Raw genomic sequence first — 14,057 nt, forward strand, 5'->3', positions numbered from 1 at the left:
CAGTGTGATACTCCTTCCAGGACAGCTCTGAACTTCTAATACCTATAATGAGACCCTGGCTAGCTTGGGTTTTGCAGTACAGCTTCACCTCCCAAAACTGGAGCCTGCAGGTGCTACAAAGGTAGAAGGAGTCTGCTTATGGTTTGATGAATATGATTAGGGAAAAGCCCAGTGCTCTACACTCCTGCTTCTCTCAGCTCAACCATCACTTAGAAATAAGGCAGTGTCCTCACCCCACTTGATACAAATGTGAATGTCTAGTCCAGCACTGCTTCTCCTTAGGATGCTGCTGTTAACTGGAGCTGTCACTAGCTTCCCAAAGGCTCTTCCTGTGGTCCTGGTTGTCCTGCCATGTAGGGCACTGTGGAGACTAGGCTGGGCACAGCAGTCACCCCAGCTCCTCCCAAGCCTATGCTAAGGCATCCACACTGTCTGCCAGCATGGAGGGACTTGTGTTGAATGGCAAGTCTCAAGACATCTTCTGGATCTGCCCTCCCCTCCTCCATGGACCTTCTCTGTGCAGTTTTCTTGGCTAATCCAAAGAATGAAAAAGAACTCTGTTTTGAAATAAAGATCACACAGCCAGTGATGGCTTTTAAAAACCCCTTCTGAACTGGCTCTGCCTTCCCCTCCCCAGTGGAATGGTGCTCTTAATAGGCTGGATCCAGGCAAAAAAGCCCGTTTGAGTGAGTAACCCCCTGAGCGCTAAGTGCATTTGTGATGCTGAAGCCTGCAATCAGGGCTGTGAACTTGGGGCTTGTAGGACTTGTGCTGACGGGTGCATTAGCCAGTCATTAAGTGCCAGGCAATTTATGATTGACAGCGAAGTACCAAGGCAGCTGAAAGAAAGGCTCAGAGGCTTTTTGGGGGGTGTTGTCCTTGTTTGGTGAGATGGAGGTGCCTAGGTAATGTCCCAGTGGTGGAAGTGGAAGGCTGCTTCTGTGCATTCAGGTGCCACGGCAGTGTTTGAGTGTGTGTCCCCTCTTCCTTACGTATTCTGCAGGACTCCCATCATTGCTGGGGGGCTGTTTGTGATGGACAAAGCCTATTTCAACCACCTGGGGAAGTACGACAGTGCCATGGACATCTGGGGTGGGGAGAACTTCGGTGAGTCACTTTTCTTCCTCATACGCCTTGCAGTGTTGGCTTCTCTTCCTATGTCATGCCAGCTGGTTACAAGGTCATTTTGGACCTTGCCCTGAATGCTCTGCATGGTTTCTCTCTCTTACATTCATAAGTTATGGTATCAGATGTGTAAGGGACCCATGAGTGATGAGAAGTGAGCAGTTGTTTGTACTTTCTGCTTTCCATGCTGCTTTGATTTTTCTATGTGTAAATCAAGAAGTTTTCAGCTTTCGTATTACCAACAGATGAGGACACCAAATTCACCCTCCTATTCCTTCCTGGTCTTATTTTTCTCATTAATAAAGCAAAGACGTGTCTTATTCCATTGCCTGACAACAGCATTTGGAAACTATGAACTGAGACATCAGTGCCTCCCTGAATTTGCAGAGTGCCTGCAACAGGAGCTCCATTGGCATGCTGCAAGCAAAGTAACATGGCTATTTTTCCATTCCTGTATCACTAGATGGCTGAGCACTGCCAGGCTCTCCTTCACGCTATCACTTTCCTGCCTGAAAGCAAAAAGGTTAAGAGCTGGATAAACTCAGTCTCCTCTGCCCATTGTCACAGGCCAAGATGGGCATTAAGAAATCTCCTGCATGCAGACTTGAAAGGGCACATGAAAGAGGTAGCAAGCCTGTCCCTTGTCCCCCATGTCAAACAGAGCTGGATCAGGAGGGGCTGTTCTCTCTTTGAAGTCCTAGTGATGCTGCAGGTCAGAGCAATAGACTGTATCCATGAAAGAAGGGGGAGGCACTTTATGTCAGGGAGACAGATTAGAACCTGGTTTTAATAGCTCACACCTCTGGGGAGTATGGCTAGCAAGGAAGGAAGGATCTTGTGTCTTAACACACACAGCGATGCTGTCAGTCATCCAAGGGAACAGATGCTGCCGCCTTGCAGTAACCCATCCACTGCCTGGCACTGTTGTTTCCTTCACATGCCTTTTCCCTCTAGCATATTTTATTTATTCATATCTCGTTATGCAGTAGGATCTCATTCCTTCATGCTTTCTCTCTGTGGGTGGGTGTCTTGCCACCGCACTGACTCAAAGCATCTGCTCCTCTGAGTGGGGTAGCTCAGAGCAAAACTAGGAGTGGAGAGCTGGATCAGTGGCCAAAAAAAAGCATTCAAGAAGGGAACTAGATAGGAGGAGAGGGACTGCTGCACAGTGCCTGACCCACTGTCCATGTCTGCTCATCGTTCATCTCTGACGGCAGCCAGCCCAAGCTGCTCCTGGGAGATGAACAGTGACAGGGCAGCCCACCCTCCAGGGAAGCTCCATCCAAACAGGTTGTCTGGTGCCCTATATCAGCAGGCATTGTGCCCCTTGCTTGTGGTTATAGCCCATCCTATGTAGTGTGATGTTTGCCTTATTGGTGCTACGCCCAGGGAGGCTGGTCCTGACCAAACATGTACTGGCTGTGCTGCAAGGCATGATGCTGCCTCAGGATGGTGTGGCAAAGGGAAGCTAGGTGGGTTAACACTGCAAGAAAGAAGTGCAGGTCTGCATAGCAGCAGGGCAGATCCCATCCTGCCCATCGTCCTGAGAGAAGAAGTGTGCCCTGCTCAAAGCTGATGCCCATTGAGGGCAGTGTATCTCACCTCTCCTTAGTAAGAACACAGGCAAGGGCAACTGGGATCCTGCTGGCCCTGGTCAGTCTGGGGTTGGTGACAGACAGCAGGAGCTGACCCAACAGCAGCTCGTTTTGGGGGCACTTATAGTGAGCCCTGCTTTTTCTGGTAGCTGAGTCTTGAGGGGATGAAGGACTCTGGTTAGGGGAGCATCACTCTTGCCTTTGGTATTATTGACTGGGCAGCTAGAGGGGGTTGGAGTCTTCAGGCAAAACAAAAGCAAGTGTGTTTGGGTTAGGAGGAGGACATTGTAGGTGTTTTAGTCCTTAAATTTACTTAATTCCCTGTAGACGAGTTGATGAGTAACGGCAGAAGGACTTGCAGAGCAGAAAGAAGTGCTAAAGGTATTTTGCCAAGCTAAGGCCAAGCCTGGTGCATACTGCTCACATCTCTCCTAGGGGTTGCTTGGAGCTGCCACTCTCATTGAGGATATCTCTTGAGGGTCAGGTGAAGCACACTTGGCGCCTGCTCCTCTGCCTTCAGTGGTGCCTCAGTTTACCTCTTCTCAAGGCATTTAGCTCTTGGCTGCCTGTCTGGAGACCTTGCTTTTTAGCTGCCACAGATGGCTCCATGGGTCATCCCTACCTGCCAAAACCTGTGCTTTAATTGCTTCTTCTAGACTGGAACGGGGTCTGCAGGGTACAACATGAGCAGAGAGCTCAGACTCCTCACCATCTCCTGCCTCCCCAGCACTGTGCTCTCACTCCACTTCACAGTGCACAGAGATCACCTTAGCCCACCTTTTCATGAGGCTTTAAATTCAAAGCAGGCAAGGAACTGAATGGAACAAGTCTTTCCCTTGTAGTGCTTCAGGCTGAGCAGGAGGACCAGAGGAGGCGAAGGCACATCGCAGCAGCCACTTTGTGCTTCACAGCTGCTCTGCTCATCGTTCCCTTTTATCGGGCAGCCTTCTGCTTTACAGAGCATCGCTGGCGGTGCGGACAGCGCTGTGACACACAGGCAAATGACAGCAGCAGCCACGTGCGAGGGGATCCGAGCACAGCAGCTTAGAGCAGCTGCCTCGTGCTGCAATCTCATTTCCCTGCAGCTGTGATTAAGGTTGCTCCCAATATAGCACCAGGACATGGCGCAAGGGCACGTTTTATTGGCCTGTTAATACCCAGCACTGGGGAAAGTGGTGAGGCTCCAGCTGCTGTTGCGACTCTTGCCTGTAAACACAGCAGTGAAGGGGAAGAATTACTTCTCCCTGCTGTGCTTTCCCACCACAGCCTTTGCTGGACCCTTCTGCCAGAGCCAGCTGTTGGGGATGGGCTCAAGCCTTGAATGTGGGACCCGTACATCAAGGCCATGCCATCCTCCTGCTTCCATCCGCTCTGCAGCAGTGTGCACCCTGTGGTAGAGCCATGCCCACTGAGGAGGCTCTGGAGGTGCAGGCTACAACTGTCCTTTCCTCCCTGAAGCTGTGAGCTGTTTTTGGAGGGGTGGCATCTCTGTGGGCCAGCAGTGCCTGTGTTGGAGAAGCAGAAGCGCTGTCTGTGCTGCGCAAATGGCATTCGAGCCACAAGCGTTTGTCTTGTCAGCATCCGACCTGGGAACAAGCCATCCTTGTGCTGGCATATGTGAGGTGACAGCTGAGAGCACAAGCTGATAAAGACAAGGGGTGTCCTCCTGTCTGACTGTATCTGTGTGGGAAGTGAAAAAGTATTTGTAGCTTTAGAGTAGGTACACGCTACATACAGCTTTACACTGTCAACAGATGATAAAGTAGGATGCAGAGAACTGCAGAAGCCTTTTCTTTTTAACTTCATTACTTTTCCACGGTGGTTCTGTCTAAGCATGGCTGTCTGACAATATAGCTGTGGATTCATAGCTTCACAGGTGTTAGGACCAGATGGACCCATTAGATCAGCCATTCTGCTCACCAGTCCTACCTCACCAGCTAGGATTTCATCCAGCTCCCTGCCAAGAGCCCCATAACTTCTGGTGTCAATTGTGCCACAGGCTTATTTGCCTTGAGAAGTTCACGTGGAATAGCCAGAGAGTGGCTTGCAGGAGCTAGGAGGCATTTCCTGTACTGACAGCGTATCCAGATTTTTGGGGTAATCCCTCCCACCATCAGCCTTTGTTAAGGTATCTGCCTTGTTGGCACAACATCATCACTCGTGGTCCAGAAGTACGTGCTGGGCAGGGTAAGCTCTTGCTCATTTTAGGACAGGTGATGGATGCACAGCTCTCTGTTCATTTTGCACAATCAATGGTAGATTCATAAAGATAATGACTATTGTAGTCTTTAATAAACAGAATTCATGGCCTCTCCTGGTGAACTTGACAGCTCTTTGGAGGGAAATGACTGAAAAAGGCATTGCAGAAGCAATGAGGGGAGCGCAAAACTGGCAAGATGATGCTGCGATATGAGTGGGCTGCATGAAAAGGGACCTATTTACTATCTCACTTTTGCTATTGTGATGGCACGTGTGCTGCAGGCAAGTTTCAAGTGCACTGACTTCAAACAGCTCGCAAGAAGCTTTGAAATGCACTTTTAAGGCAGTTGTGCCTGAGAAAACCCCTTTGGTAATTGATTTACCCCGATTTAATGTGGCAGAGGATGAAGTGAGAGGTGATGCCAGGATCCAGGCTGCTCTGGGACAGTAAGGATGGATTCTGAAGCTGCTTCTTTTGTAGAAATCTCTTTCCGTGTGTGGATGTGTGGAGGGAGCCTCGAAATCATCCCCTGCAGCCGCGTCGGGCACGTCTTCCGGAAGAAGCATCCATACGTCTTTCCAGAGGGAAATGCCAATACATACATTAAGTAAGTGATTTGTGCTTGCTTTGTCTTGTGGGGAAACAGAATAAGGTGCTGCCTTGTGGGGAGCAAGGAGCAGACAAGACACTGAGGAAAATCTGCTTGGAAAACTTCACAGTATCCCCGGGCAGGAATCCCCTGAGCCAAAAGAAATGCAAGTCAGTACGACTCACCCTTGGGATTTCTAGTGTTGATAACATGACAGAAACAGGACACTGCTGTGGTACCTTTCACCAGCACAGAGATGGAGAGATGGCCACAGCATATCTCTGAGCGCTAGCTACCTTAACAGCAAATGGATTGGACCCTTAGGTCAGCATTGGGCTGCACCTTGCTGGCAGGGACACCAAAGGAACTGCCAGGGCATCCCAGCTGAAGGGATCCCATGCACAAACACAGGAACATAAACTGAGTTGGTACTGAAACAGCCAGCTGAAATGAGCTGAGCTAGGCTCCTGGAAACAGGAGGCAACAAAAGAGGCAGTCCAGAAGTGGGAATAGGCATGGGCAAGGTGATGGGAGCAGCTAGTGAAGTCAGGATGGATTTCCTCCTCTTTTAGAGCATGAGGCTGAACGTTGTCCGTTAAGTAAATGACAGAGGAAAACACCAGGGCATTTAATGCAGAGCTGGTTTTCAGCTAAACTGCATATGTGTGCGTTTACACACCAGGAATTCCTTTTAGTGTGGGGTTCCAGCTGTGTTTGTGAAGACAGCCGCCTGCAGCAGGGTTAATGCTGACCTGGGCTCTCTGCAGCTTTGCATGAGACAATTAACCAGGGGAGTGCAAATTACACCTCTCAGCTACACCTATATTTGATTTCCAGCCGCATAGTGTGTGGGGCAGGAAGGGGACCTTTATTGTCTTGCTTCAAAAGGATGGCAATGAGGGGCACAAGACACAGCTGTTGTCAAGGAGGTGGGCACAAATTTGAGAGTCAAGGGGAAGGCTCTTGCTTTTAGTAGTGAAATAAGACTCCTGCAGAAGAGGCCGGGATGTGGCAAAACCTCCAGCGATGGAATTGCTGCAAACCTGAGTGAAAAAGTAGCATCTCCATTGCATCACCTGCAGGAGGAGCAAGGGGAGCTTGAATGGGTACAGTTCTTCTGGCTGCGCCTCAGGCACCAGTGTCTGGGACTTTGAGGACGTCTGAATCAACGCCTGGGTGTCAGCCTCAGCATTTGTCTCCATGTTTCTTATAAACCCCAATGAGATCAGGAAGCCAGACAAAAACACCGTGTAGTTTGGGAAAGGTTAGGTACAGATATAGACACTGTGATTTAGGCATCTCTTGAGCAAAAGCACTTAAGACTACTGCAGTGGCCTTATAGAGGAAGAAGCACCATGAATCAGCAAGGGATTGAGAAGCAGTCTGGAGATACATATCTGTTAGCATTAGGAGCTGGGATTTCATTAACCTTATGGTATCTGTCAATTTAAAACTTAATCTTACAGTATATAGACTGAGAGGAGAAGCAGCTTCTGGCAAACTGATGTAATGTGGTAGCTCTGTTTAAACAGAGATGTTAGCAAAAAGTATCTTTCTGCCAGATACTGATGTTTTTCCACACAGCCTTTGTGTGAGAGATGGCTCAGGCTCCAGTGATATACTGGCTTAACATGCAGACTAACCCCTTTTCTGGCCACATGGGGCTTGGTTGGATCCAGAGCCTGCCCCATGGCAACTGCAGCTTAGTAATGTGGTAACCATAGTTTGGAGCCTGGCCTGCCTTGGAGCAGGGGCTTGGAGGACTCCTCTGACCCAGGCAGGGGTAGGCAGATAGGGATGGGGCAACAAAGCCATTTGCAAGGAGAGTTAGAGCCATCTGAAGCCAACAGAAGATTCCTCTGCAGAAACCTGGCTGATGTGGAAGACTGACATTTATGCTACAGCACTATGGCCGGGACGGTTTAAGTTTTGAACGCTGAGATTTGCCTCTGTGAAATCCAGGAACGCAAAGCAGGAGGGTCCCTTCAGGATTGATGCAAAGTAAATACTTGCTTTCAATCTTTGGCAAGTTTTGCAACACTTTTCAGAGCTCCATCCCAGCCACTGATATAACCCCAGGCACACCTGCCTGGGAGATGATGCTTATGAGAAGCTTCAGCTACAAAGCATCCAGTTTGAAATGGTGAATTCTTCATGCAAGTTTTGGCCTGTTGTGTTTGGTCCCTGGCGTAATGGGGAAGAGGAATACCTTCTCTACTAGGTGGTGGGGTGGCCCAAAGGTGGCTTGGGTGAAGGCAGCGACCAAGTTGAGGCTGGGAGGACAGCAGAATGGATCAGTCAATCCACCACCCTGGGGGCTTCCTTGGTTTCACTGTCCTTTGTTGCCTCCTTCAGGAACACCAAGCGCACCGCGGAGGTGTGGATGGATGAATTCAAGCAGTACTACTACGCTGCTCGTCCTGCAGCCCAGGGGAGACCTTATGGAAAGTAAGTGTTTAGTGCACTGTGCCCTGCCTTCTGCACTGTGTGTTCCCGGTGACGTTGCCCTGCTGCGGAAACCCGCCTGTGTTGTTTCTGTAGTAACGCTCAATTAAATGCTAATGGTAGGCAGATGCTATGAGCGCAGCAATGAAACATATAAAGAGCTAGTTTGTATGCTGTGCTAGTTTATCCCAGTGAGTGAATCAAATCACGGTGGGAGAAATCCCCCTCTGCCTAAGTCCTGCCCTTGGTATCAGGTACAAGTACATCTGCTCTCAGGGAAGGAGGGAGTTTGCCATTCATTCTGTGTACAGTCAGAAACACCACTCTGTGAGGCGGACCGAAAGGGTTTGTGTTAATTTCTCATTTTAAATGCTCTTCTTTTCCTTAGGAAGTTTCCTTTAGACCACAGGGGGTTCCAAATTCAATCCCAAATTCCTTGTGGCTACTCTTCAATCTCCAGGTTAAATAAATCAAAGTCCTGGTGACTAACCTATTTCCACTGAATCCATATCCTCTCCCCATCTGTCAGCACTGAGTGAAGTAACAGCTCTGTCTTACTACATGTATGAGGGTGTAGAGAAGATAGCCTATGCAAAGGGAAGGTACTGGAGGCTTCCCACTGCTCTGTAAATGCCAGCTCAGAACATCTCTGTAGGTAGAGGCTGGCCCAGGGAGGAGCTGGAGTTTGGAAAATGCCACTATACAGCAGGATCCCTCAGCAAAAGTTTTGCCCTGGTTAATGAAAGAAAGAAATATTTCACCATGAGATTAGCTTCTGCTGACTTAAAGGTGTGTTTAGGCACTCTGGGAAATCAAGGCCTCCTGTAGTCCTATAAACTTAAAACAGAATATATTAATCTCCTAGTGCATTAATAAATTAATGCCATTTGCACATAGCAGATAGCATCCTTTTTTTTACTAACCATTTTTAAGCAGCTGTACTTTCCCATGAACATTTTCATCCACCAAACTAGTATACCATCATGCCATTTTACCAAGTGAGGCCACCAAAGAGACTGAGATCAAAACAACCACCCAAGCTCTAGCAGAAGAGAGAAGAAAACAGAGCTGCTGGTGCTCCTGTGTTTGCTGTCTGTGCAGTATCTGTTGGGTTTCTCTCAGCCTTTCTTTTTGGTGCATTGGGTCTCAGCTTCATGATTTCCATTGTACCTCTATGGTATTTTCTTCCCACAGCATCCAGAGCAGAGTGGAGCTGCGGAAGAGGTTGAAATGCCACAGCTTCAAGTGGTACCTGGAAAATGTTTATCCTGAACTCCGGTATGGATGTGCGATCTTCACCCGTCTCTAGCAGGCCAGTGGGATGCCCCATCCTTTCTGCCCCACGGAGCTTTCCTCTGCACCTCCAAGCCCCTGCCCCAGACACAGTCTCCTCCTCCTTTGGACTTCACAGAAGTGCACAGTGAATTTTGTGCTGTCTTTAAACGCAGCTCGTTCACAGTGTGACATGGTTCATTTGTGAGCCTGCTTTCTCTAAGCAGTGTTACAGATTCCTTGGCTCTTTGTTGTAAGGCTGGTGAGGGGCAAAACACTAGTTATTTCTCTTAGTTCTTGGAGCTTCCTCAGGTATCCTCCTGTCCATGCTGCAGGACAGGTGGTGCAGGGAAGTAGACAGTTTCCCTTGCAAAAGTATCCCAAGGTGGAAAATCCACCATAGAGCTGTTGGGCTGTTCCCATATATAACCATAGAATGGTTTGGGTTGGAAGGGACCTTAAAGCTCATCCATTTCCAACCCCCTGCCATGGGCAGGGACATCTTCCACTAGACCAGATAGCTCCAAGCCCCTAAGGTCCAACCTGGCCTTGAACAGTGCCAAGGATGGGGCAGCCACAGCTTCTCTGGGCACCCTGTGCCAGCGCCTCAGCACCCTCATAGTGAAGTTTCTTGCTTGCACCTGATTTCCAGTCCTTTCAGACTGTTTCATGATAAGACTATTCTGTTGTGAAAAGAATTTTTTTTGTGACCTGTATTCAGCCTAATGCTGACCTTAATATGCACTTCCACAGTTGCTTTTGCACAGATCTATTTTAGTCACCAAAAATACTCCAGAAACCATTGCATCCATTCCCCCAGCCTCCATCAGGAGGGGTGCAGTAGTTTTGGAGATACCTCCAGGACCCGCTGGTGCAATGGCCGAGTGCAGAATCACAGCATTTACTTGCTTTTTTGCCATGCATGGCACTGCACAGCAGCATTCACATTGAATGCCAGGGTTCTGTGGCGGTTTGATATAAAGTTCCCCGCTTCTGTGAGCTGAAGGCTGACCTTCAGCCTGCTCACAATCTATTCCTTTCTCCTCTGTTTGCCTTGTGCAGTGTTATTTATTTCTGCCTCTTATAAAGGCCAGCCATCCATCTCTGAGTGCTGCTTCTGCAGTGTCCCTGTCCACGTACTGCTCTCAGTGGTTCAGCATTGTAATAGAACTTGCCACTCTCATTTTCTGAAGGTGAAATAGTGCCCCTGCACCCTCCTTCCCCCACTGAGTCTCCCTTTGAGTACCCGTGTGCCTGGGGCAGTAGGGATGTTGTTTTCATGCTGTTCCCACAGGATTCCTGAGGAATCGCTCTATCAGACTGGGATGATCAGGCAAAGGCAGAGCTGCCTGGAATCACACAAGTCTGAAGCCCAAGAGTTCCCCATCCTGAGCTTAAATCCTTGTATCAGCAGCAAAGGCACAGCAGCGACGGCACAGGTAAGACGTGCTGTGTATCCTCATGCTGCTGGCTGGAGAGAAGGCTCTGGGGCAGCTTCAAGATGATTTCCTAAGTTTGCTAAAGCTCAGTTGAAGGATTAACTGTTCTGCCAGCCCCTTTCCTAAGATACCATGTAGTTAAACCCTGGTAAGTCCTCCTTACCTCAATGGAGGCACTGGGCAGGGACTGGTGCAGGAGCCACAGTACAGGGTGGACCACTTATTGTGTGTGCCTTCCTGTGCTGAGTACTTACTGCTGCTCAGGAACGCCACGCGCCGCTCATCTGCGTTGATCAGAGAAAGGCAAAGAGAGCTGTAATTTCCCCTCATCTTTCAGGCTTATTTCTTTCAAAGTGCTCTGAATTGCAGTGGTATTTAGAACTTCATAGTTTGCATCCTCTCAGTATTAGATTGCCCATTAAGCTAGTGGGAATTTAGTGAGGAGGATGTTGCTTTTTCCAGTCTCACTGAGATGAGGAAAAGCCACATGAATTGGTGCTCTCAAAAGCATATTCTTGGAACTGCTAGAGCCAGGAGCAAGTACATGTGCCTTGCAGTGATGTTGCTGAAGCAAGACCCTGAAGACACAGCCTCAAAACCTGCTTTTGCTTCAGATTCCCGTTGTGATTTTGGGCATGTCAGTCAGCTCTCTCGCATTTCCATCTATAAAACAGGGAGGATAACAATCACTCACTTCTTCAGGGGTGCCATGAAATAATTTAATAGGCAACGGTGTGCTTGCTCCCACTTGACTGTACATCCTTAACCCTCATGGTTACACATTCAAATCATGTAGCTACACATATAAAAGGCCCAGCCTGGAGATGCTGTTGAAAATGCCCCTCATTTGTATGTGCAAATGAAGCATGTCATTATGTGCATCTCTTTTGCATGCAGTTGGGTGCCTGTCTTTAGTCAGGAAAATAATATCTGCTCCACAGTGTGGTAAAATCAACAATGGCTACTTGAATCTTTGTCAGTTCAGACAATAGAATCACAGAATAATTTGGGTTGGAAGGGACCTTGAAAGTTCATCAAGTAACCCCCTTGTAATGAGCAGGGACATCTTCAACTAGATTAGGTTGCTCAGAACCACATCCAGCCTGGCCTTAGATGCCTCCAGGAATGGGGCATCCACCACCTCTCTGGGCAACCTGTGCCAGGATTTTACCACCCTCATTGATACGTAACGATGCGGTACTTGCAGTTGTATTTACTATGGGGTGAACGTAACTGCAAGTACCACATAGTTACAGTTATAGAATCATAGAATAGTAAGGGCTGGTTTCCACATTTTGGAATTCTTTTTCTTTCTTCCACTGCTACATGGGCTTTTACACGGTGAATCAGCAAGAGAAGTGAGCTGACGGGAGCAGGTCATCATGTTTCGCAGGGCCAGCTCTGCTGAAGTCAAAAGAAGATGTTTCAGTGACAACTGCAACTTTCAATTAATCGGCTGTTTAAAAAAACAAATCTGGGAAACGCAGAATGGAAACTGCTGCTGCAAGGTAGCGCTTCAGAATGAAACGTATTGGTCTTTCTAAAACATCAATTTGATGTTATACTTTAAAATGAGCAATGTCACAGCCAACAGGTTGGATTGTTTCATTCCCACCAAACACATTCTGTTTGACATTTCTGTACAGGAAATTTTTTTCAGTCTTTCATGCCACAAAATATTCATCTTCCCATTCTGATTCCACAGCAGTTTGCAATAGGTCAACATTTCAGCTGGATGGCAGCTCCATTTCTTGTGTATATCCAGGACTAACTCTGCAGGGGAACAGAAAAATGCACTACAAACAGATTGCTGAATAGCTACACTCAATACACAGGCAGGAATAGAGAAAAACCTTTTCCCTTTATCTTTCTCTTTCTTCCTAGGGTAGTTCTCTGTTGTTTGCATCCATGGAGAATATTTCAGATGGAAACAAGATAATTAAATTTTCATTCTGAATAGAAACTTATATTTTACTTACACAGTTGTTACAAGACCACCTGAACTTGTGGATGACATGGGGGGTAGAGTCACCAGGTTATGCTCTTGCCACTTAGTTTCATATTTAGTATACCAGAATAGAGCGATAATCTTCACTTTTAACATACTGAAGTGACATCTTGCTTATCCTGAGCTTCATTATTTGAAAAATAGATTAGCTAAATCAAAGCTGTGCTTTCCTGGCATACAGTAAGAACTGTGGAAAAATATCCTGGCCATCCAGATCCTTTATTATCCATGTTAGTAGCATTGATTTGGTTGCCTGGTTGCCCTTCTGTAGATGTCTCCATACTAGGCTCCCTAAGCCTTTTACCAACATTACATGCATGAAGGCTGGGACCGGGTGTGAGAAGATCTGAGGTGCCGTACATCACCATCTTGAGGACAGAGGAACAGGAGCTGTCAGATGGCAATCAAATTCTCTCCATTTTAGTGTTTTATCATCTGTAGTGCAGGGAAAGGGTGTTGTGAGCCCTCTGGCCACATCCATACTTTGGGTACATTGAGAAGAGTTCATTGCAGTAAAATCAGATTTACACCCTTAGCAGATCTCACAAACCCTCTATGCTGGTGTCTGGTGTTAGTCCTAAAAACCTAAAAGGGGCACTGAGGCACAAGAAAACCCCTCATCTTTGTGTAGGAGAGCTCTGTCTTCTCATGCCTGGGATCTGCTTAGCTCTTTCTTCTCCAAAGGTCTGGTAGCAGGCTCTGTCTGCCAAGGTGGCCCTCATGGGGACCTGCTCTTGAAGTAATGGCTGGCAGAGATCTTTGTGCAGTGCTGCCCATCCCCAGGGCACAGCGGGCTCTGCCTGTGCTCCTGCCCACTGTAGCCTTGGTACTCTACGTCTTCCTGTGTCTCATTGACTAAGTGAACTGATTGATTTAATTCATCATGGAAGAAATGCATCTGAGGGAAAATAACTTATCATAATCTTGTCCTGGCCTGTCTGATGAAGACGTGAGTAGTTGTGTTTTTTCAAACTAAGTGTCAGTTGACATCAGTCCATAGATCTTTGGAACAGACATTTGACTTTGGGACTTATTTGAATCATTAGCAGCTTCAGGAAACCTGACATACGTCAGACGAACAAAGACACTTTGGCCTAGATACTCACACACATGTAAGCAGTAGCCAAAAGATAAATGCAAAGTTTAGTCATCTTCTAGACAAGCGAGGGAATAGTGGGAAGGTTGCAGCATCCATTTCCTAAGCTTGCCCCCCAAAATATGTGGGGCTTGGAGCTAAATACCTGCCACTGCATTTTGGTGACGTGTCCTTGACTCTTATCATGAAGGAAATGCAATGTGATTATCAGTCTGATGTGGCATTGAGTCCGCGGTATAGTTGGCTTGAGCTGCTCTGTGGGCTGACTAGATCTGCACTTTCTTTGGT

General features: G+C 47.7%; 1 protein-coding gene across 1 annotated transcript in view; it reads left to right on the forward strand.

Annotated features, from left to right (window-relative positions):
• The window catches only part of GALNT14 (polypeptide N-acetylgalactosaminyltransferase 14), a 96,648-nt gene that overhangs the window by 73,798 nt on the left and 8,793 nt on the right, over positions 1-14,057 (forward strand). Inside the window, exons 9-13 of the mRNA XM_062606053.1 lie at positions 1,004-1,107; positions 5,401-5,527; positions 7,865-7,957; positions 9,149-9,232; positions 10,521-10,665. Coding sequence (XP_062462037.1) covers positions 1,004-1,107; positions 5,401-5,527; positions 7,865-7,957; positions 9,149-9,232; positions 10,521-10,665 — 553 coding nt within the window. The remainder of the gene's footprint in view (positions 1-1,003; positions 1,108-5,400; positions 5,528-7,864; positions 7,958-9,148; positions 9,233-10,520; positions 10,666-14,057) is intronic.

Source organism: Pezoporus occidentalis, unplaced genomic scaffold (assembly GCF_034315485.1).
Source record: "Pezoporus occidentalis ecotype Australia unplaced genomic scaffold, CSIRO_AGI_Poc_V1 ctg93, whole genome shotgun sequence".
In the NCBI taxonomy this organism is placed as follows: Eukaryota; Metazoa; Chordata; class Aves; order Psittaciformes; family Psittacidae; genus Pezoporus; species Pezoporus occidentalis.